Here is a 24,269-nt window from a genome sequence, read left to right as displayed (position 1 = left end):
TTGAGTGGCAAACACATAAGATGGATCAACACTGTATTTTGAGTGTAGACCTGACTCCAAGTTGAAGCCTGCACTTAGCTGGCATCCAAGCAGGCAGATGCACGTACCTGGCTAGCTGTAGGCTTTAGATAAGTTTGGGTATACATCAAAGGAAAATACCACGCTCGCTCCCATGCACCTTGGAAGGGACAGGTCCAAGGTCCTGGCCTGAACCATAAAACTCAACATTCCTTGCAGTTACATAGCATAACCAGTGCAGGAAGTAGAAGCAGTTGCAGGCCCTCTCTAAAAAAACATGACTTGTATGAAATGAGCGCTGATGGGATTTGTGAGCTACCTGCGTTCATGATAACCTTATCATAGGTGTGCCAAGTCACACACTGCTGCCTTAGGTAGTCTCTGACCTACGCTACTGAAGACAACTCAGACAGCCCTAGGATAAACAGCTAAGACCAGCAATAAAAGGAAGTGAAAACAGTCACAGAAACCTGAAACGTCTTTTCCAAGGTAACTTTTGCCAGGTCCTCTAAGAACTTTATGGCCATAGTCTGAAGCACTGAAAGCAATCCCTATTAACATCGCTGGCTACCAAGATAATAACTGCAGCTGTACTATTAACAGTGTGGAAACTGGTCATGTTTTCTTTTCAGTACCTTCACAATTATCAAATAGGGAACTACGATACTTGTTTGTGCTCACGTACTTACTAGGCAGAAGCCAGTTGTACCATATGCTTTCCAATGTATAACAAAAAAGTGATTAAAAAAAATAATCCTACAAACAGGGCTTTAGGCTTCAAATCTATTAGGCTTTAGTCATAAGTAACCCCAAAGTACAAAGAGGAAATGTAAACCAAATGCTGACCTTGTTAGTAAAGCATAAGTGAAAAAAAAATAATTATTTATATGCCAGACGGTTCTTATCAGAGGTAAGTCAGTATTCCTCAAGAATCTTTATTTTCCTTTGTCACAGTTATTTGTTTCTATGTCCAGTTAAAACAGAAGAAATTTAATTAAGTACAGGATTATTTAATGAGGATGTTATTTTTTTAAATGAAACACTCCCACTTCAATTTCCCTTGTGCCAAGAGATGCATTTTCTGAAAAAGTGTAAGATGGAAGAAAAGAAAAAAATTAAAGACTGCATAAACTGCATTTTCCTCCATTTTCCTCTGCAGGTCTTTAAACACTGAAACGTCATTGAAATGGATACAAGCACCACGATCACTCAGAAGTCATTAAGACATTTTATGAAATAACTAAAATCCCAAACCCATTTTGCAAGGGCAAGGAAACCACTTTTAAATGCTTCTCCTGATGTGTCACTGCAAGTCAGAGCCTGGGAACATGGCAGAATTGTGCTGCTCAGAGAGGAGGTCTGGAAAAGATCACATATCTGGAGGTTTCAAAGAAGCCTATTGCACAAGATGGAAGGACCATTCAAGCTTCACTCCCCTTGAGGGACACATAGCTTGCTTTTTTTCTCCAGGGCAAACTACACTGTGATACAGTAAGACAGGAAAAAACCCACAATGTTTCTTCCTTCTCACTGCCCATTCCTGTTTGTCTATCTGCTGAAGAGAAAATCTTCACCTCTTTGAAGTAATTGAACTGATCAAAGTTTAACATCAGGAACCTGTGTATGTTTCTAGTAGCCAGCTCACAGGGCTGCGTCTGAAACCTTCTCCAAGGGTAATGCTCTGCACTGGAACTCAGTGAAGTATGATGGACACTGTTCTGAAATGTCACATCTACCCAGCACAGTCACAATTAAGTATAATTTGCAAAACGAATTCAGTCTTCATTTTGCAAAGGGGATCAGCTGTATAGAAAAGCACTTCCTTCAGCTATAACATCCTGCCAACACTGTATGTAGCATTCACACATCTTCTTTTAAACAAGTGTGAAGAAAAATACATCAGGAGGTTTTGCTATTGAAACTGCTTCCCCTGTGCAAAATTTGCATAAAATGGCCCACATAAATGGTTGTTTGAACAGTCATTCTTAGAACCCTGTAAGCAATTTGCTTTAAAGGTTTGAAAATTAAAATCCTGGCTTCCTTACAGATGACAGCAAATCCCTCAATAACACCAATGGAACCCAGCTTTCCTCTTCAGTATAGGCTGAAGAGTTCATAATACCAGTAACAACAAAAGCATGCAACAGAGCAGAGGCGCTGCTTACAGCAGATACTGTCTTATCAAATGAAATAAATCTAAAGACACCTGACATGTGCTTGTGCAAGAAAAAAATAATGCAGAATACGGCACCTACATTAACACTGTGGAGGAAACCCTGCCTGCTTTCTGTCACCCAGTGCACAAAATAAAGCCACTGTAAGCAGAACTATTATCCACCCAAATGTTCTCAGGAGTTAACATTCCGGCTGATAAAAAAAAGAAGGGAATGGTTAGAATAGATTAGTTCAGGTTTTAGTCCTGATGTTAGAAAAACAAGTGAAGTTTAATTACTTCACTGCTCTGGAAAAAGTCTGGAGATAACACTTATGTCATTTATTGTTTCAAGAGAAAACATTAAATCTTATGAAAATTTCCTTTAATGTCCCAGGAACACTGATCCAAGCCTACAAGGAACCACTGGGTGTCCTGTTGCTAGTTTTGTAATGCTTTGGATTTACAGCTCAAGTGCAGCTGGAGTTATACAGGGAATGACCACCTGCTGCCTTGATTTTGCATGCAGACTTTATTTATTTATTTTGAATTTGCTGTGAGACAGGCTGGGCTGTATTTCCACTGCTAAGGATATTCCAAAGGTTGATATCCTCCAAAAACATTTTGTACTGTTAAGAAGACATGCCCTAATTAAAATGAGACAAGAACAACCTCTTCTGCTATCTTCTCATTCACATGTCTAAGTTTGGAATGAAAACATATTCCCGAAGAATCAATTAACTATTTTCAGAGGTCTCTTATTAAGGAGTACAGAGTGCTAACTTTTTGGTGTTTTATTTCAGAAGATTTTCTATTAAGTCACCTACTTTCCTGAAAATACAGTTGAGTAACAGATTTCTTAACTAAAACTTGAGAAAACTTAGAACTAAACTAATTCTCATGGAGTGAAAGAACTTTGGAGCACCAACTGTCTCCTGTATGTTTGTAACTGCCCTGCACTGCAGGACTTCCCCCGTCTCAGCTGGGATCCTCAGTCATTAGTCATCATAATAAAAGAAAGGCCACAACAACATCATGTAGGTATTCAGAATGGCCAACACAGTAAGTATCAGGGGAAATCAAGCTTCACAAAGAAGCCTGTTCACAAAAAACCTGTTTAAAAATTTGCTAGAAAATACCCATTACCTATATTTCTCATATAAGAATATCCTGATTTACATTGCAGCTGTTCACAAAGTGTGATTCATGATGACAGAGTAAGCAGTCCTCAGTATATTTGTGGAACTACATTAAACAGTGTTTCCAATGAAAAGATTACTGATAAGCATGCACTGTGATTCACAGGAAGGGCTGAGGGTAAGCATTACTGTACCACTCCAAATAATTGGGAGCTAGCATGCTGTACATCTCCCAGGAAGTATCTGTCAAAGTATACAAGCTATAACTTCTGCGCTTTTGAGAGTGATGTCATTGTTCGTCTGTCCAAACCAGCCATCACTACAGTTAAGGGTTCAAGTTACAAATAATAAATTCATTATAAACAAACAAACCCCCCCCCCTCCTTTACTGAACAGGATTATTTATGAACCTTGCAACTATGAGGGTGGACAGGATGCCCAGATCCAAGACACTTCTTTGGTTCTATGACCTACAATCATTATGTCTAACACACAGGTACAGTCTGAAAATATGCTATATAGAGCAACTCTGCCTTGCAGAGCACGGGCTCTGCGTATACACTCCAAGAGTTTACAGTTCTTTTACACCAGAATCTATTCCCTAAGTGTAGCAGTCTGCACCAAACATAGCTATGGCAAGAATATACTGGCTGATGTATTTGCTATTTTTTTCCACATTTATGAATTTTGATTATGTTTTTGGAACCTGACAAGAAATGGAAATACCCAGACATGCAAGAGGCAGATGTTGCCCATCTGGCAATAGAGATATGAGCAGAACAAATTTGGTGTTGAAGTGGATTTGCCACTGTGCTAATATATACCCCAGCTTCAGGAGCAGGTGGACAGAAGACAGCTCAACTAAACAGCAGAACAAGTTCTGCTATACTGTTCCAGCAGAATATTATGGATGTGAACACAAATCTAAGAGATCTATCTTAAAAGATAACAGCTTTATAGAACTTTGAAAGACAAAATTAAGTGCAGAATTGCATCACCCTTAGCTTTAACACTAGGTACTAAAAAATTCTTCATTTACTGTACACTGAAAATTCAGCACATGCTGAGTCATTTTATTAGAGAACTTTCTTTGATCATTTTAAAAAAAAGTACAAGAAGCTTTGAGTCAACCAGAGATTTCTTTTTAATAGTCCTTCGAAAGTTGTGTATCGTTTGTACTGTATTTATTATGGATTACACCCAGACATTTTTAAATTACTTTGACTTGTTGTTTATTAGTTTTGGCAACACTCTGACGTTTTTAAAAAAAAGACCAAAAAAAAATATCTTTCAAAAGTCACCCATTATTAATAAGGGCATTTGTATCTAGGCTACTTTTCAGACTACTAAAATGTTCCTTTTTCCAAAACAAGTAACTGGATGAGATACCTGGTACAACTCAGGTATCCCTTTCTTGTTGCAGTTCACACCTTCCCTCCAAGTTTTCTATGTTGGCAAATTCCACAGAAGGTCAAAGAGTATGAAATATATCACCCAGAAAATCAGCTTAACATTAGATAGTTGTGAAAATATGCTTGTTTTATCTAATGGATTTATAACTTATTGCAAAGCAACAGCTAAAATGTCCCTAATCAACAGCCTAAAAGGAGGAGACTGGCAAACACCTGAGTTTTTCCTCCTGTTTTTGCAGAATTAGGTGGAGGGAAGAGTTGATACTCTTCTTTCTTTATCTTGTTTTACCAGCACCTCTCTTTTTCCACACTTAAACTTGGGAGTCTTTCATACAGGATCATTTAGAAACTGCCATTTTCCCCTCAGCCATGCTGCACTGTCATTCCTACACACAAGCTCAGAATTCACCATCCCTGCACACTGCTCCCTCCTCTTTCTTAAAGGCTATGTGCTCCACCTTTTAATAGCTAGCTTTATACAATTTATGCTTATACTCAGATTCTCAGCCAGACCATTCTGTATCCTGCATGCTATTTGTTTATCTCATATTCCTGCTATGTTCTGTTATTTGGATGCCCCTTTATTTGTCCAAAATAAAGCCATCATTCCCTTTTCTTTTTGGTCAGATCTCCTATGCAAGACGCCTATTGTGATAACGATCCGTCGTTTTCGTTTCTTCCATCTTCTTCACTATCAAGTGTTTAGAAAATCTCCCCTGACATTTTCCTGCGCACCAGCAAGCATACATGTTCCTCATTCACAAGGAGACAGCTTCTCCCCATTCTCCTTGCCTACCATTCATGAACAAGATATAGGCTATTTGTACCAATCTTGCATTTATTCTAATAATGCCTTGTAATGCTGATGAAGCTTAGTCATAGACTAAGATTTTCAGTACTTCTTTTTTATTTCCCCAAATCACTGACTTTTCAGTTCTCAGATGATCAGCAAACTGCTCCCTCTCATTTTTCCATGACCCTAGAGTAATTCCCACCTACTCACAGACAAAATAGCCCATTGAGGAAGTCATCTTTTGTTTTAAACTTACCAGACTGTCAAACAGAGGGATCAGGTAACACACTCCAGAATCCTCCAGATGATTCTAAGCAATAAAAACTAATTTTGAAGTAAAATTTTTTGCACCAATAATGCATACATGGCATTGTGATTCAGATTCCCTTTCTTGTTTTTTCTTCTTGTATTACCTTTTCCAAAGTCAGAGAATGCCTGGATATTTCCATTAAAGGCACATGAGGTGTTATATACCAGAGTCAAAAAGAAGCATTAACCTACAGTTAATTCACAGGTCCTAATCTTTTTTGCTGCAGGTATACATGTCCTCTTCTCTTCTGAAGCAGGGAAACTATCTCTAAACAGCTTATCAACCTCACTCACCATGGAAAGCTGAGAAATGTCACGATGTTCTCCTATCTTCTGAAATCTATGATTTCCTATCAGGAAAAGCTGCAATTCACACCAAAAATACTGCACATTTTCCCCAGAAAACAGGGGTTGACAGCTAGCCTGGGGGACCCATGCATTTGGGTTTACTTCCAACTAATTGGCACTACAGCCTCTTTTACCACTACAAACAGAGTTTTGCCTGGTTAACCATCTTCATTGTGTGCTCTAGCTGGCTGCAGGCTCCATGACTGGCGTACTTCCTGCCTATCTGTTGCCTAATTAAGTTTGCTTTGTAGTAATCCCTGCTGTCGGCTGTTTTCCTGGCTCATGAATTGGCTCCTAACCTGACTGTCGGCCAAATCTCTTAGAACTGGGCCTTGCTCATAGATTGGTTCTGTGACTCTTCTGTTTCTGAGAGGCTGACTTACTCAAGAGATCACACTGAAAATCTGCGTCACACCTTTCACTTACTGCCAACTGGAACTCTTTAAAAAAAGACTTGTTTCTGCAAAGGGCACCTCTTCTCATTTTAAGAAGCTTAAAAAATAATTAATACCAGGAATATTTTGAAACAATCACACTTAATTAGAAGGTGGGCAAGTTCGGGGATGGGGTGAGAGGAGAGGGGTATGAAGAACACAAGGTATTAAAGAGTACTTAACCTGGAGAAAAAGGCTAAGACACAGACTAGGTGGCAAATTCCGTACATGAATGATACAGGATGTGATGAAAGAAAATGCCAGTTGAGTAATTTCAGGGCAGGATATAAGTTACCCCTTCTTGTCTGTTAACTGCTTGGAGAGGAAAGGCAAAGTCTTGTGCCATTTCTCAAATGTAAGCGGGCATTAATCATCTCTTTTCAATTGAGACATCATTGCAGGAATCATCAGACAAAATCCTACAGCTTTTCTTAAGCAAAAGCCCAACTAGACATTCATATGTTCCAAAGACTCACGTTAATATCTGCTTTTCCTGTCCTGGGTGAGACACCAGTGAGTTTCTCTTTCTACAGGAATTGTTAGTTGTCCTTCTGACTGCAAGGTGAAGTGGCTCAATTTTAAGAACATTTACAACTCTTCACCTACTGTGAATAAATGAATGAACAAGAGAAACGGAAGGGTCCATGTTAGTCCTTTTCTAAGGAGTTATATGGCAAGTAAAGCATCATGGATTTGTCAAACATTCCATTCTATAGCCAAGAAGGACTTAATAATTTTTATAAAGAAAAAATTTCGATAAGCGGATGTTTTTACTCTCCAGTATTCAGGAAGCAGAGGGGGTTACTAGGAAACTGTTGTTGAACTCTCTGGTTTGTCCATACGGATCAAGTCTGTAGCACAACTTGTCATTTTTGGTCTTGGAGAAAGTGCCACAGATACAAAGCTAGAACAGAAGGCCAGTCATGGCAAGGCTCCAAAGAGGGAGGGAGAAGGCTAGTCCGTTTCCCTCTTCTCATCTGTCTACACACATAAAATGAAATCAGTGGGAGTGACAGCATTGGCTTCAAGGGGAACAGTACTTTACCCACCCAGATTTACCAGTGGTGGCCGTGGCAGCTTGTGTAAGCAAGAAAATATAAAGTACCTATTTCCAGGGCAACATGCCCGCGCCCTCAGCTCCCAATGCCAGTATCAGAACAGAGAGAATCATGGTTTACTATGTCTTCAGATGAGGAGGACATATCAAAGTACACAGCAGAGCAATCTGACTCTGCCACCAGCTAACCGTGTGACTTTCAGTAGTCATCTCAGCTTAAATCCATACCACTAACACCTCACTTTTGAGAAGCTCAACTTGAGAAAAAACAGAGACTTTTTTCAGGCTAGAAAGGAGAAACAGAAAAGACGATCACTTGGTATAGTGAGACTAGGTAACTTCTTATCAAGCTAAGACAACTCCCAGCATTGTAGGATGCAGCAAGGTGCTTTTTAAATGCTCCATTTCCTCCCAAAACACTGGAAAGACTTTAAAATCCTGGGTTGCAACTCACATGAAGCACAGTTACTTGAACAGTGACAGATACTTCTTTGCCAGGCTTTTCCAAGCCATCTGGAAGTGCTCTATGGAGCGCAGTTTGAGGACCCACGTTCTGGCTGATTTCAAAAGTAAACACAGGTCCCCACTGCAATTACAAAATATGCTGCCCTTGCAGGCAGATTTAGAAACAGTTTCAGGTCACAGAGTCACCTCAGCCACCCTGGTGATACAGCAATGCTACGGTTTCTGGTTAGTTTTGGAAGCTGTGGAAATTTTCTTTATGGGATATGTTTCCTAGAATATATTTAGCCTCATTTAGTGCACACGTTCTTTTGGCCAAACTGCAAAACGAATCATGGAAACATGATTTGCTACCAAAGACTCCTTGGTTAGCCTGCTTAAGTACAGTTACTGAATTCTATGACGTCTGTAAGATAAGATGGATGCCTGTCCCCTCGAGAAGTCTTCACAAATGTACTTGAGATTATAAGAGATGATGTAAGACTGTACATATGAACAGGTTTGGTCTTGATACCCGTTGCATAAGGGATACTTTCAAATGCAATGAGATCTGTTTTATTTATGTTGTTTTAGTTAGTATATGGTGCGGTTCTCATTAGAGGGCTCGGCTCAATGTATTTAGGTTGGGTCAGGAGGACATGTACAATAATTGCTTAATGCCGCATTTGGCAAAGTTAGTTTTATTACTTAAAAAAAATAAAAAATCTTGGCAGTTGTTAAAAAAGCAGCTGGCACGTAAGTTGTTTGACTTAACTATTACCTCATTTTCTCTCAAGATATTGCCAAAACTTCTTAATGACAGAGAACAGATGGTCAACATTTTTCAACGTTACAGATAATCCTCTTCCCAAATCAAATGATGGCATTTTATTTGTTTAACCAGAAGGAGATTTGAACAAGAATTAGACATCATTTACATATATTCCATGACCAGTATTTACTAAGGGTGAAAGTACTGCAATATTGTCAAAACTGTAACACATGAAAATAATTTAAAACAAAGTATAGCTCTTACATTCACATTTGGAGGAGAAGGGTCTGGTTGCTGGCTGATTGCTAGTGCTCAGAAGCCTTGGTAGAGAGCAGCCTGCCTGCCTTCCTAAGCTGCTGTGCACGTTCAGTTACACTGCAGCCAGTCTACCTTAGAGTTCAACCTAAGATATCACACAATCAGCTGGTATAGAAAGAAGGATGAGGAAAGGAGAGAAATTGGACAGGCTGATGAAGTTTCTTACAAGAGGTTGACATATGCAAAAGTCTAAGACCTTTCACCTTCAGATATAACTAAAAGACAATAAAAAGTCACAAAGAGATAAACACAGAAAAGCAGGACAGGACAGGACAACAGTTTATAAGCCGTATTTCCAGATACCAGTCAGAAAGGAGACTATAGCTTCTTCTGCTGTAGCCAGAAGAAAGTGGTGTCAATTGTTGATGTGTAGACAGGAAGGAAATGGAGATATTGTATTATAAGCACAAATTGGTTATAACCTGGCAGGAAGAGACAAGTCAAGGATGACATCTAAGACAGTGGATTCATTAAAAAGATGCTGGTGTTGATAATAGCAACGAGAACAAGAGGAAAAGGAGAACTTTGTTAAAAACAGGACATTAGTTTCTGGCACTGTTGCAGCTAAGGTGACAGCGAGCCATTTGTAAAGACATTTGTACAAGTCTGGTGGGATGTACAGCTGATGGCAGAGGGAGACAAAAGGAAAACAACTCACAATATTGAGAAAGCTAATGAATAAACAGAAAAATAGAAGAGAGGAATTGTGAAAGCCAAAGGAGGGAAAAGTACTGAGGCCTAGCATGTCTACCAGATCTGAGCCCCTCATGTTTGGATACAAGACATTAACAAAGTATTTTCAGGGAACACAGCACAGTAGTTGGACTTGAGGCTGTCTACAATGCAAGTGGAAAGGAAGAACCTACAATAACAGTTGGAGAAGCCTGGAACTGAAATCAGAAATTATGGCAAAACATACATGTAGTCTAGACCAAACTTTGGAGTTCTTTTGCAACAGGAAAAAATAATTGGCTGTATTTATTCCAAGAGGAAGGATCTTGGAGAGAAATCTTTGGGTGTAGGTAACAAGGAGAGAAAGCCAGGAAGCATGGCTTCACAGATTTTTTTAAACTGGATGGTGAAGAACTCACCCTAGAATTAAGCAACATTTCATTCCCACCTGAATTATCTAACCTCCTTTTCCGAGCTCACACTAACTAGAGAACGGATTTCATGTTCCTGTATATGAATTAAGTGGTATTTGCCACTGTATACTGTCTTGCTTGACCAAGCTTAAACATATTACAAGAACTAGTGACTACGACCACTGTTAAATGGCCAAAACTTCTCAAGAACTACTATAATATAATAATTCCTCCTTCTCTAGGATGTGAAAAGATCTTTATAAAAATAACTATGTAATGATCCCAGCATTACCTCCACTAGACTGATTATCCACGGTTAGTACACTAAGACAACATTTAGAACTGGTCATATCTTGGCACTGCCAGTTTGAAGGAAGTGTCAACATCTCATAGTCTGGTTCAATTTTAATTGGTATAGTGGGCTAACCTGTAGGCCATGGATATCGAAATGGCATCACTATTTCCTACAGTGTTTGTCAAGCCAGGTAGTAGGAAGCCACATAGAAACAGAGAGAAGTTTGAACCAACAGCTTAGCAGAATTTTGTCTCCAGCAAGTATGTTTGTGTAAAACACTTCTGCAAAAAAAATTAATTTTGTTGAGTCGACACTTCCAAAGAAACTGTGTTTCATCAGGAAATCCCTAAACTGTTCCAATTAGAGTGCTTAACCAGCCAAAGCAGAATTCAGCAAACATTATTAAAAAATACAAGTTGTAATTATTACAATTTCATAGCAAAGAAATGTCAACCAATCTTCAACTAATTATCACAAGAGAGGCACTTTGTACACCCAGTATTAAGTTGAGGGGATTAGCTCCAGACAAAAGTTAATCCAAGATCTCTTGCCAATGCGACATTAGTTTATGCTAGATAACAATTAGATTAAATCATCCAAAGTTCTGACCTCAGGTTACGCTGTTCAGTGCATGGATTTTGGGGATCTGTCTATCTTTTCTAGCTTGTTTGATCTGCAGTAATTCTATCAAAAACTCTTTGATTGCTCACAGATAATTTACACTACATTTACTATCATAATTTTAACTTCAGAGAAAACCTGTGGAATCTCATGTATCTCTAGTCTTTAATTCAGATAGTGACTGCATTTTTGAGCAAAATCTCTCAATCTGACTCAATCCCTCCTAGTTACTGTGCTTTGCTTCAGATAGCAGTGTAGTCCTAGAGTACATAAATAGGGTTTCTTTTGAGTGAGGCTAGGTCAGGAGATGGGCTCCACAGCATACCTGATGCACTCCAGTGGTCCTTCACTTCATGGGACCAGACTCAATTTAGTACAAGATGTCCACCGTATCCTCAGAACCAACTACCTCTTTCTACAGATACACTCTTTTCCAACCACACCAGTTGCTAGAAATAGCCTCTGTGTGGATTTTTTCTGAGATAGGAAAGAGGTTCTATAGTGCCGTTAATAGTTTTCTAATTGATCATATCATCATATTTCAATGGGCTTTAAAGAACACATGATGCATAAGAAATATATATATTATATTACATGGTCACATATCACAGGAAAAAATTAAATATAATTGGTAACATCTCATTCTCCTAACTTACAGCAATTCTAAGCTGTAAAAGCTGCCTGAGACACAGCCTCTGCTGAGTAATTTGTGGAGCCTTGGAAACAATTTCTAAATTTTTTTTCCCCTTGAAATTCTTTTTTTAGTGGGGGAGGTGGCAACAGGACTTAGAATGAAAAAAAAGAAAGATTAGTATCAGCTGAAGATCTCCAGCACATGTTGAGCAAAGTTTAAAACAAACCCTAATATTGTTATAAATTCCAAGATAAGTGAACAGGCATCAGGAGAAGGTATACATGCAACAAGCACTGTGTCTGCTAGTTTATCTTTGTGAGTGTTTGAAAGTAGATGACAGTATATAAAAACAAAAAAGCCAACACTATCATAAACAAATGCAGAATGAGCTGCAAAGATGAAATGGTGCAGGCCATCTACTATTTAGTGCTTCTCGAAACTCTGCAAATAGGGAAAATGCCCTGCTGGTTACTGTTGACTTATCTGCAGTGCATTTCTTAGAAAGACGGCCATCAGTACACCATGAAATTTTCAAAGGGTGTTATCCCTGCTCAAAAACTGTGGATCAAACAGTGAGAAAGGGGAGTGGAAAAAACATTTTTTAAACACAATAATTTCTTCTGACAGTCCCAAAAATATTCTAGATGTAGATCACTCACCTGCACTGGAACTATCCATATTAGAAATCCAGCTTTTTACTATATAGAGACTAGCATCAGAATTCACATTCACTTCCTCACTTCTATTATAATTTAAAATGGCTGCTTTTTCTACCTATCAGTTGTTGTTCTGAAAGAGGACTGTATGTAAGACTTATATGCAGAAGTGGGTTCAATAAGTGCAAGTTTGTGTTCAGACTGTCTCCCTTCCCAAAAAGATAGCATGCACCAGGGTACATTTAGGTATCTCCACTATCACAGCAGACTTCCTTTTAAAATTGCCTTGTTGTACTAGTTTGATAGCTGGTATCTAAGCTGGCCAGAAGAATGGGAGTAAGGACAGAGATTTAGAAGTCCCACATATTCACCTGGAGACTCTAGCTGTAGATAGGGGCTCTCATATTCTCTGTGATGCTACCTGGCATTTCCTTTGCACAGTATTATGTTAGATTTCATATTAAAGTCCGTATAAGTTCTAACAATGCAGTTTAGGGGAACTGAAGAACCATATCCAAAATTCCTAGATTTATAACTGGCCAAAATCAGTTTGGTGGGCTTCTTCTGCTATTACATTTACCCTCAAGCTGTCATGTGACATATAAGTTTAACTAGATACTTTCTTGTGCACTTAACTAGGAAGAGCCACAAACTCAGTTCAATCTTTTCATTTGACCTCTGAGAAAACCTCCAGAAAAGGTCCTAGGTGGGATCTTTCAGTGAAGGTAACACTTCTCCACTAAGAACTGGACTTCTGCACAAATCACTGGACCATTACCCGTGAATCTTTACAAGGTAAGAACTGATAAAGAGGGGAGAATAGTTGCAATGTGGCCCAGGAGTTTTGCCATTGAATCACTGGCTAAGATGAAGGATGCTTCCATAACAGATTTTTTTCTTGTGCAGGCTTCATAGTAAATTGACTTCACTGAACAGACTAAAATGGGTACCAGCTAGCATTATGGCTTTTTGAAGTTAATGCAAGCCATTGGGACAGCTAACAGAAATGAAATTTCTCTCTTGTAGATGTGCCTTACCACTTTGCTAGAAGAACTCCTTAAGTGGCTGCTAGACAAACATTGTACCACCCTTCCTTCTAAAAAGAATCCCAATCTATTCCACAAAGAGCTGACTGACTTTATAGAGGTTAGTCTTCTACCAAGCTCTGTCTTAAAGATAGGGAGGTTATACTTGTTTTCTTTTCTTTTCTTTTTTGTAATATATCTTGCACATGCACTAACAGTCTATATCAAAAACAAGAACATGGGCACATGGGGGTTCTACTTGCCTACATCCTATTTCTAGAAATATCTTTCACTAATCAGGCAGTGGGTCTTAGGGACTTTTGACATTTTTACCGCCTAAATAATTTTTTTAAATTATCTGGTCAGAAACAAGTTCATCACAGCTTTACTTGATCAAAAGTGCACGCAAGGAGGAGGACATTTAAGGACACGGCCTATATTATTTTCATTGAGCTGTCAGCTTATTGTCATTTTTCATGTGCTTTTTAGCTATTTCTTTCTTTTAAAAAGAAAACTTAGCTTTTTTCTGATCTGGTTAATCGTGCAAAATTGACAGCTGAAACATTTTTTCAAACAAAAAATGGATTCAGGGCATTGGCAAAGTCACACCTCCCATTTGCCTGTTCTGAACTTAAAGGTTTTGCAGCAACGGAGGAGAAGCTAGGCAGGAAGCCAAGGAATTAGCCTCAGGGTGTACAGGCTCCTCCAAGAAACAAGCTGTGCTGTAGGATACATAATCACACCATCCCCTTTCCCAGTGCAGCCAGTCACCTCCTTATCCTCTGGCATGGCAGGACTCCAGTAGCTGCCTGCAGATGTCCAAGAAGGTGTCAGCAGGGCTCAGCATGGCTTGATGGAAGTAGTGTTGTAAAAGGGAAAGATTACCACTTCTAGCAGACAGTTTACTCCATAGACAGGTCTCAGTAGGATGGAACACGTGTTTGAAGGACTGAAAATGCCTACCGATACAGGTCACATAAGAAACAAGCTAAAAGCCAAATGAGTTCTCAGGTCAGCAATGAAAACAGCCTAAAATCTTTGTGACATCTTAACAAAAGAGATGCCAAGAGCTCAAGCTGCAAGGTCAACAGTGTTGTGGCCAGTTCAAACAATCAACTTGAACCCCGGGAATGTAAAGAGACAGAAGAATGATGCTCATTGGTCTCTAAAGGTCAAAGTATTTACAGGATATTTTGTTCCAGAACCAGACTAGGTCTGTCCCTTACTGTATATAATCACAAAAGGTGTTGAGTAATTGACTTTAGGTCATATTCTAGGCTATGTGGAGAACTTACTTGCAAAGTTCTTTTGCTTATCTGTTTAGACATGTTTTCACCCTGCCACATGATGATTTGAAAGAATTTTTATACTTCCAGAGCAAACACATCATCAGTTATCAATTAAGAATTCATGCTCAAGTCTGTCTGCAATTAAAGAAACATTTAAGCCCATGCTGACGATCATTTCTAAATAGTGACATTTTCCTAAGTTCAGTCCTAGAAAGTGATGCCTTGAATTTACCCATATTGTGTCACTGAATTACACAGGGAAAACAATCAGGATTGCTAGTGTTTAAAGACGACTTAATTTCTTTTGTTTTCCCTCAGACGATGACTTTTCAATGATTTCAGCAAGAATAACTGCTTTATTAAACAAGACAACTAGTATTATTTCCCTTCTCCTTAAGTCCTTCCAAGTTAATTCTTCAAGTACCTACAATGCAGCTCTTTCCTCCTTTCATCTCCGTAAACAAAATCTATAAGATTAATTTTGATACATGCTAAAATACTTTAGAGTCCTTAAGAGAAAATATTAAGTAGATGGTGTCTGGGACAAAAATTAACATTGTAATTGAAGACAGAGTGAAGTCAGCAGCTCTGCATTACCCTAAGATAGGAAATAACCAGCCGCATTAAAACAAAAGTTATAACCTTTCCATACAATTAAAAGACATTACAAGATTTTTATAGAAAACTTGCTTAAACGTTTGGTTGCTTCAAATGCAGACTTCAGAGAGAGAGCCTTTAGCTAAACAAAAGACTTTCTCAAAGGGAAATGCTTAGATTCATTCAGAGATATTGTTCCTTCACAAATACCAAAGTCAAAAACACTTCCACAAACAGAAGCTATTACAGTAAGGACTGGGCAAAATCTGTACTGGAAGCCCACACTACTTTGATTTTCCTTTTTAATTTTTATAATCTACTTAAAAACCATCTGAATTTTATGAACTAAGGCTCAGATGACATAAAGAAATGAGATTCCATTGAAGACTCTTTGCAAAACTAGCAATTTGTAAACCTTTAGAAGAGCTTGTGAAACCTTGGCCAGGGACATTTGAAATGCAGCTGGTCTTCATCATTTCTCTTGTTTTATGAGATCATTAGATTGCGAATTACACATGTGAAGTTGGGTTTTATTTATTTATATATAAAAAGATTGATAAGAGACACAAGGGCTAGCTGTATTAGTGAAAACAAACTTACCCGTGCACCCTTCTCTGGAAAACATTTGCACCCAGCACTGCAATCACGGCCCCCACATGGTCCACCGTAAGACTTCTTTCCACCCTTTAAAAAAAAAAAAAAAGAAATTAGAAAATTGTTTCATAACTATTTGTCACCTTAAGATCTTCTTTAATTAAAATGTTTTGTTTCAGCACTTTTCACCTATGTTACATTTGTCATGTGAATTTGCTGGGAAATATAGTTACATATTAACTCCTCCATAATTGAGTCATTTTCAGAATCACCAAACAGGCAGAAAAAGTTGGTTTAGAAATCCTTTGAGGACAAGTTAATTTACACAAGTTGGTGCTATTCTGCAAAGTGATGAGTGTTCTCTGGGGCTACCGAAACCCATAATAATCAGAATGTGCCTCAGCCATTCTGCATACCCAGGTAGCTCTACATCAGTGAGAACTACTAAGACAAATTTAACTTTGCGATTCTTGCACGTTACTAAGAGCAAGAAGCTGCGCCCCCTGGGCCACAGGAACAGAGAAACTCCTGGATGAGAGAAGGTGGCATTTTTTAACTAAGAACAGATGTGCAAGGAAGACAGTAGGAAACTACCATGGATTTGGATTTAATCTGAAAATATATTCTGAATTTGCCACACTAGCATTAGTTATTTCAAGAATAATTACAATATTTATGCAAATCTGAAATCCCCATATGACAAACAATTCACAGCTAATACAGATTGTGACAGTACATGAAAGTCAACTACATGAGTTTAGTTTAGAGAGCTGACCCACTCTCTCCCACACTCCAGGCTTGAAATACTGGGCTGCCAAAAGCCCTACAACACTACTGACAACACCATAACAGTCCTGGAAAAAAAGTTAAATTTAACATTGTAATTTAGCCACTCGCTAAGAACACCCCTCTCTAAGGAAACTGTCTTTCACTGTCAAGGGTGCTTAGGTACAGTCCCTAGGTTTTAGAACTCTGAATGGAATACAAATTTAAGCTCCTCATATCAAGTTGACCAAACTAAGGGCTGAAACAAGTTCAGACTGGAATTGAACATTTCCTTACTAAAAGCATTCACAGAAAATATTGTTAAAGCCTTTAAAATTTCTTGACATCTGTCGGTGAGGAACGTGAAAAATGAAAGACAATTCATGCAAGTTTCTCATGTACTTTTGAGCTTCTTTGCATCAGCTTTCTCAAAGAAAGTAACTAGTCTGACATCACTTGGTAAATTTTCTGCTAAAGGTAAATAAAAAACTCTCTATACACCCTGACATTTTGCTAAATTAAACACCTCTGTTTTTAAGACAGCATAGGATGAATGCTAACAAAAAGCCTTAAATCCAACCTCCCATACTTCCTTAGCCTGAAGGGAACATTATGTCTTGCTGCAAAATTAGTCATAACAACCTTCAAGCAATTCTAGGAGGCATCAAGCATAAAAAACCCCCAAGCAAACAGTACTTTTGCAGACTTTTTGGCAGTTTTGTTCAGGTGAGACTCCATTAGATATGGGGCTTTTGGCCTACTCATTAACATCCTATGGTAGGATCTAACGCAATACTTGAGCAGAACAGAGAAAGACTGATACATTGGCAAGAGATGCACCATAACAGGAAACACAACACAGGCAATTCTGACCCTAGGCAGCAGGAAATAAAAATAAGTTTAATGCAGTAAAGGAAAAAAAAACAAAAAGAAAAACAAAGAAGAGCAGAAAAATTGCATCTAGGGGTTATATAATAGACTGTAAGAGCATCTCCAAACTGTCTGCTCAGACAAGGAATGATCAGCATGAACTTGAGTGTGCAATGTACATTGGCAAGGGCTCAGTACATAAAAACTGGTCCCTGTCTTAACAGACACGCTGCTGAGAGATCATTTCTGACCACAGGTATTATTAAGACTTTAGGATCTGGTTCTAAAAAGACTTAAGACTGATGTGCACCAAGACACACCTTTTGTCATGAGTATATGCATATTTTGCAGCAGAAGTCTGGACTCATTGCTAGCCAATATATACCCCTATTCCTGACACTTAACCTTACATTTGCACACTTAGCAGAGTATTATGCCTCCAGGGATTCAGATTATGCTTTCCCAGACATTTATTCAACCTTAAATCCTTCAAAGATTTCAACTTCCAATTAATTTTTTCTCCAGATTATTCTTTGTTCCAACAGCCATTTGCATAAGACTTTGGGTCCTATGGTTCTGTTAATTCTGCTTGCCTCCTAAGAGTGAGTAATGGCAAAGAAACTTTATTTCATGGCAGGTCTGGATTCCTCTAAGGTCACTGCCCTGCAACAGTTGCTGTCTCAGTGCACTGAAGCTCACCTCATTAAAAATGCCCCATCTCTGGTGGCAATTAGGTCCTTCCCAGTGGCAAAGGACTGGACAAAAAGCAACGATTCTTTCCATCCCCACTGCTCATGCTGCTCCCCACAGTGCTGTGGTTAGCAAATATCATTCCAGTCAAAATCCCACTGAAGTCAAAAGAAATCTTCCCATTGAATTTATTGGGAGCTGGATCAAATGCTCACTGAGGTTTATTAAAAACTGCAAATATGTCCCCATTCTGTGTAAAAGTGTGTTCACAGTGTATTTCTAGGTTCCTTTTCACAGCATGAGGAGTCATTTTGTTCACTTGTGAATGAAAGCATTTGGAAAGGAAGTAAACCAAAGCCAGTTGGCTCCAAACCAGGTGTTACATGTCCCAAGTATTTTATTTAGGGGAAGTAGCTGACATCAGACACTCCAAGGCTACTTAAATAGCAAACAGCCATGTGCGTAATATTTATGAATACAAGTCTAAAGGCTGCATGTAAGATTCTAGACCACAGTGTTCTCTTCTGAAAAGGTTTAATACATTTTTCCATTCTAATGTATGAATGCATAGGTCATTTGAACATTTATAGATTGTAATCTGAACATGTAAGCATGGGCCCTTCATACTCGTTCTGTATATGTATTCAGGGAAGAAATTTTTCCAACTGCTCTGAGATGTATTTCAGATTGATGAATATGGCTCCTCAGAAACAATAAGAATTAAAGAAATAAGGGTACTAGTTATAGTGGTAAGCGTCACCATTATAAAAGAAATTAATCAAAGTATTTTAGTTTGGCTAGAAGTAGACCAAGGTTTCCAAAACAGAAAACAAACATAAAATAGTAGCACTGCTAAAAAATAATACATTCTCTGAGATTTAAATAACCGTAATATAAACTGAGTATTATACATACTGATTTTAATTGAGTTATTTCAGGCTTACATGAGAATCACTAGCATTTCAATGTAGGAAAACCCACCTTAGTTAAGAAGTATTGGTATAAGTGAGAAACTGTTTTTAAAAGACATTCAAAAACAAGAGTCAGCGTAAGAACAATTTTCCTCTCCTGCTTCTGGTGTACCCTCATCAAGCATTTATGCACAGCTGATTCATTCAGCTGGAGTGTCATTCTAATCTTGCCATTGACTTCAGCTTGTTCTGGAGTAGAGCCAAAGCGAGTAAAGAAACCTAACAGCTGTGGTGCCATAAGAGGTGTCCCAGACTCATGTTCATTCCAGCTTCTCTAGAGCAACACACAGGACCACAGAATAGCTGCAAATGATCTTGAAAGGCCTTGCCTGCAAATCCAAAAAAAATTGTACCTGCAGCACAGGCAGGAGTAAACCAACTAACACAAGACTTCAGCGGGAGATTTCCAGGAAGCACAGCTCAGATGCGTGAGCTGGGGCCCAATTTTGCCTCAAAACTTCTGCTTTGTATCAAGGGGCCAGCTGCAGAAGACTTGAAATCTATTGACTGAAGACAATGATTTCAATCAGCTAGGAGGGTGAACCCACAAGCCAGCAGAGAAATGTGATGAGGGCACATTTTGCGAAAGGACAGCAGGAAGGTTAAAAACATCACCTTTAACACGAGGAAGTTACGGTAGCATAAGAAGTGGTGGTAATATGAAAATAAATTGGAAACTTTTAGAAAAGAATGGAGTCTAAGGAATGTCAGCATGCAAAATTGGAGGATGTAAAGTACACTGAAAAAAGAGCATGCTTGTGATAAAAGAGGAAAAAAAGATGATGACAAAAAAACCTGATCATAAAACAGGAAGTGAAAGAATCTCAGACTTGCATAAAGAGATATGGCAGAGATGAAAATTTTTTCCCCAAGACTTACTTCCGGTAACTTCCTAACTCCACTTAAGGACTGCTCCAATTCAGAGCAAAATCCCAACAAGAAACTTCATAATCAAAAGCTGAAAATGGAGCATAATGAAAACTTCTGGCATCTTCAAATAAACATCTTTCATATAGTTCAGGATCCTATTATCTGCTGGTGACTAATAAGGAAATTACATTTGCAGTACCAGATATCCAGACACCTTGTAAAATTTCACAGCAAAAAACCTAGTGAAACATAGTATCTCGGTTTACTTCAAGAGCTACGTAATGCTGGTGTGTTAACCTTACTCTTTTTAGCCTTCGTGGGTTTTAGGAATTAAATTCATTATAACATTTTCTTTGTCTATTATTCTTTTAGCTGTTGTATTACAGAATTTAGAGCCCAGTTCTGAAAACACTTATCCACATGTTCAGCCCCTTCCTTTGAAATCAGCAGATTCTACTTTGCTATGCATGTGTTAATATGCAGTTGCCTTACTGACATGAAAGAACTTCTTCAGGGCTAAAAATCTTTGGAAAAAAATTATAAACCAGGAACCACAGCAATCTCTGCACTCAGGAATGGCAGTATGACCTGTCAAAGATAGCATAACATGATGCAGCAAACTGATCCAGTAACTCTTCCTAACACGAGGTGTCACAGAGCAGAAATAAACTGACAGTCTTGCCAGTTAGATTGTATGAAAACAGTTACCAGGATTTGTTTGGCAGTGAAATACTGAACAGGTGAGAATAAAATTAATCATGTCAGCAAAACATCAGATAAAATTAAAATACAAACAAATTTTTCCTGTGAAGAATATGAAGTGCCTGAACTCTTTTCAACTTTTCTTAGTGAGGTCCCCCAAACCTTGACTTGCCCTGTCTGCTCAGATTTTTTTCCACAGTATTAAGAGCTAGGTCAAGCTTAAGAACTAATAATAGGATTACTTTTTTTTCAAATTGAGGGGTGGAAGCAGCAGATGAAGAGAAAGTCCTGAGTAACTACCAAACAGAAGGATGATACTAGCCTCTGAGCAAACTGCTTCACCTGACATGTCCCAAGAAGTCATTTTTTCAGGCCACATCATCATACTGCCTCATAGCTCTATGTCCATCCAAGAGAAAAAGTGACTACAGAGATATTAATCACATGGTACGAGTAGAATTTTAGCTGGAATACAGTGCACAGTTTTTGTCACTTTCAAGGAAGCTGAACTCTCTACAGGCACAGAGCTTGAAAATACCTCTGATTATAAATGTGTGATTTAAGAGCCTTCCGGCTACAGTGCGATTTATCTGGGCCAGCAAAATGAAGACTTGGAGGTGATACAATTGCCATCTATACATTAATCAGAAAGGTAAATGCCAGAGAAGTGAAGTGAACAAACTATTTGAACAATGTTCTAGATACCACTCTGCTGCTTAGGAGCATTTTACACCTCTGACTGTCAGTAACTGAGAAGTATGTCAACAAGAAGATCTCTTTGTGGCAAGAGTATATAAATCAGCAGTGTGGGTGACACTCAGGGACGGAACACTGTTGTCTTACACTAACTAGTTAGAAGAAAGGACAGTGCTGGCACAAGAGCAAGTATGTGTAAGCTTCCATAAATATATGCAGGAGAAATTAAGCTTTTAAGCAAAGGGCAACAGCCTTCCAGTTATAAAGGCAAAAGACTTAATTTTGATGAAATGGTAATCCCTTTTGATGGAGATTGATATGACACAGTGGCCAGTCGCAGTATGAGACAGGACTCAGTGACTGCCACTTTTCCTTTGTTGCTAAAGCATATCATGCCAAAGCGTCACCTTCCTATCCAGGCCAGTTCCAGCCATTAGCATCAAAATTGTCTAGAAGGCAAAGCAATGAAAAAAAAAATTGACCTAATGAAATAAAAATTGGTGGAAACTGTCCTCGAGGTCTCCACTTTCTACACCTACAAATTTCTCCTATGATTTGCCACATTAAAATCTGGTGTAAAATTGTGACAAGCCTGAAAAAGCATTTTTCATTAATTCTAACACGATCAGAGTGTGAAAAACACACATTCAAAAGTAAGAATCTGTAGACTTTAAATACTAACTCACAAACCCCATGTAAACCCAGACTTTAAGACCTTCTCTCATCCCAAGTACCACCTTATTCTTACAGTCCCATGGAAATGACTGGCCTTCAAACACTACAGCAATAGGAATGTCACATACTGGTTGTTCAGCGTTAACAGATTTGAATCCGGCTCTGAACAGCTCCGTCTTCTGATATTTTTCAGTTTTGTTGATAGGATTACACAAAGCTGTAGATCCTTTTTTCTGAATAGTCTATCAGTTGATGAACATGTAGTTAAAACCAGACAGTTTATTTACAGCTCACATGAGCAAGGACACAACACAAAGCCACAAGCTTATCTTTTACTGCACAAAAGGTCTTTCAAATGGAGCTATTAAACGTGAATTTGTAGCTAAGATACTAATTCATTTTAGGGTTCACTGACTTCTTCGGTTAACCAATGTCCTCGAATATTTTCATTCATTTCATAGAACTGGCAAACATCTTAACCGGCAGCTGAGACTAAGTGGTAGTTACTAACAGAAACCAACCCTCCTCCAATCCAAATGACACATGAGGTTACAAAACTTGGAGGAAATCCTGGCCTACAGAAACTAGTGGCAAATTCCACTGAAGCAAATTCCATCCCATACCCACTCCCTGCTTTCATTCCTGCCGGTGAGACAGGAGTGCTGTTGCACTGAAAAATAGATTTAAACCAAAACAAAATAAATTTTAAAGGTCAATTCTTCCACTTTATACACACAGCAAAAATGAACTGATGTCTTTCAAACTATAGAAGGGTTGCCTAACTCATTTTTTGAGGAAACATGCATTTCTTATCCGTTGCATGGAATTTGGTGATAGAATTTGCAGACTTTTTATTCACTGAAGTAATTTTCACTCATACTAATGATGTCATCAATTTCTGTGAAGGGAAACATTCTCCCAGTAAAGGATTTCCAGAGTACAACTTTGCTTATGACAGCTGCCAAGTATGCTATTTATTATATTTGGGGCATACAAATGGCCAGACCTCATTACACATGTTAGTAGGTTAGAAAACTCATAAGCAGAGAACGGGTGATTACCTGGTCTGAAAACATGAGTAATAAAATTCCAAATAGGTCCATGTGGTTTAAAAAATCAAAAGCTTTATCTGCAGCTACACTGAAGGAACGTTTCCTTTGTCATGTCTGCCAAGGTCTCTGTTACTGGCTGGAAAGACATCAGCATCAGCCTCATCTCTGCTTCACCCTGGTCTCCCCAGCCTGCAAGGCCTGGCAGCACTCAGACTTTTAAGTATCCTACAGTTATTCCAGCAACCACCTGAGTGGCCAGTGCACTGGACCAGCCACTTTATATTTGAGTGATAAGCATCAATCAATTTTAAAATACTCAGTATTACAAAAAGTATTATGAAATACTTTACCCTAATTTCTTTAAAGACTTTATCCACTCTGAGAAAGTTTCCTGATCTTTAGGATCCTGTCAGAGATCCTTGTTCTTCTAAAGCACCAAGTCCATAGCCACATCCTATTAGACCGTTTAGAACCTTTAAAACATAACAATGTAAATTTGTGTAAGAGCCTTTGTTATTTTTGTTTCTTCTGCTTGTTGAAATTCACAATCTGCAGGCGTAACGAATGTGTGTGTGGCTGTAGGCACTACCCACATGCAGCTATGAAACTGAACTACTGGTAGGCATGTGCTCCTCTGTTAGAGACCATGCTCTGGATGGGAGTGCCGAAGTGCCCAGGGAAAGAGGTTTTCATTCCCTGCACCCTGTCGAGTGGGAGGAAGTCCTCTGCATTAACTTCACAATATGCCAGTGCATATGCAGCAGAGGGATATCCATGAAATCCATTATCATGCAAATGTGGCAGTGCTAATAACAGGGAACAGGGGAATTACTGCAGTCTGTCCGAGGGAAAAGTGCTTGCAGAGAACGCAGAGTCACCTCAGGGAAAAAGAAATGCACGGTCAGTTTGCTGTTTTAATTTAAAAAGAAACTGCCATTGGTGGTGTTCATGCATCCCAAAATAGGTCCCTTTGTATGGAAAGAGACAAC

The 24,269-nt window shown here is 38.7% G+C and overlaps 1 protein-coding gene across 1 annotated transcript in view; it reads right to left on the bottom strand.

The window, feature by feature from the left end:
• COL4A6 (collagen type IV alpha 6 chain) overlaps nt 1-24,269 on the bottom strand; it is a 141,373-nt gene that overhangs the window by 76,188 nt on the left and 40,916 nt on the right. Inside the window, exon 3 of the mRNA XM_049827301.1 lies at nt 15,996-16,079. Coding sequence (XP_049683258.1) covers nt 15,996-16,079 — 84 coding nt within the window. The remainder of the gene's footprint in view (nt 1-15,995; nt 16,080-24,269) is intronic.

The sequence above is a fragment of the Accipiter gentilis genome, chromosome 24, assembly GCF_929443795.1.
Source record: "Accipiter gentilis chromosome 24, bAccGen1.1, whole genome shotgun sequence".
NCBI lineage: Eukaryota > Metazoa > Chordata > Aves > Accipitriformes > Accipitridae > Astur > Astur gentilis.
The sequence above is the reverse complement of the archived record's forward strand: the minus strand, read 5'-3'. Positions and strand labels throughout refer to the sequence as shown.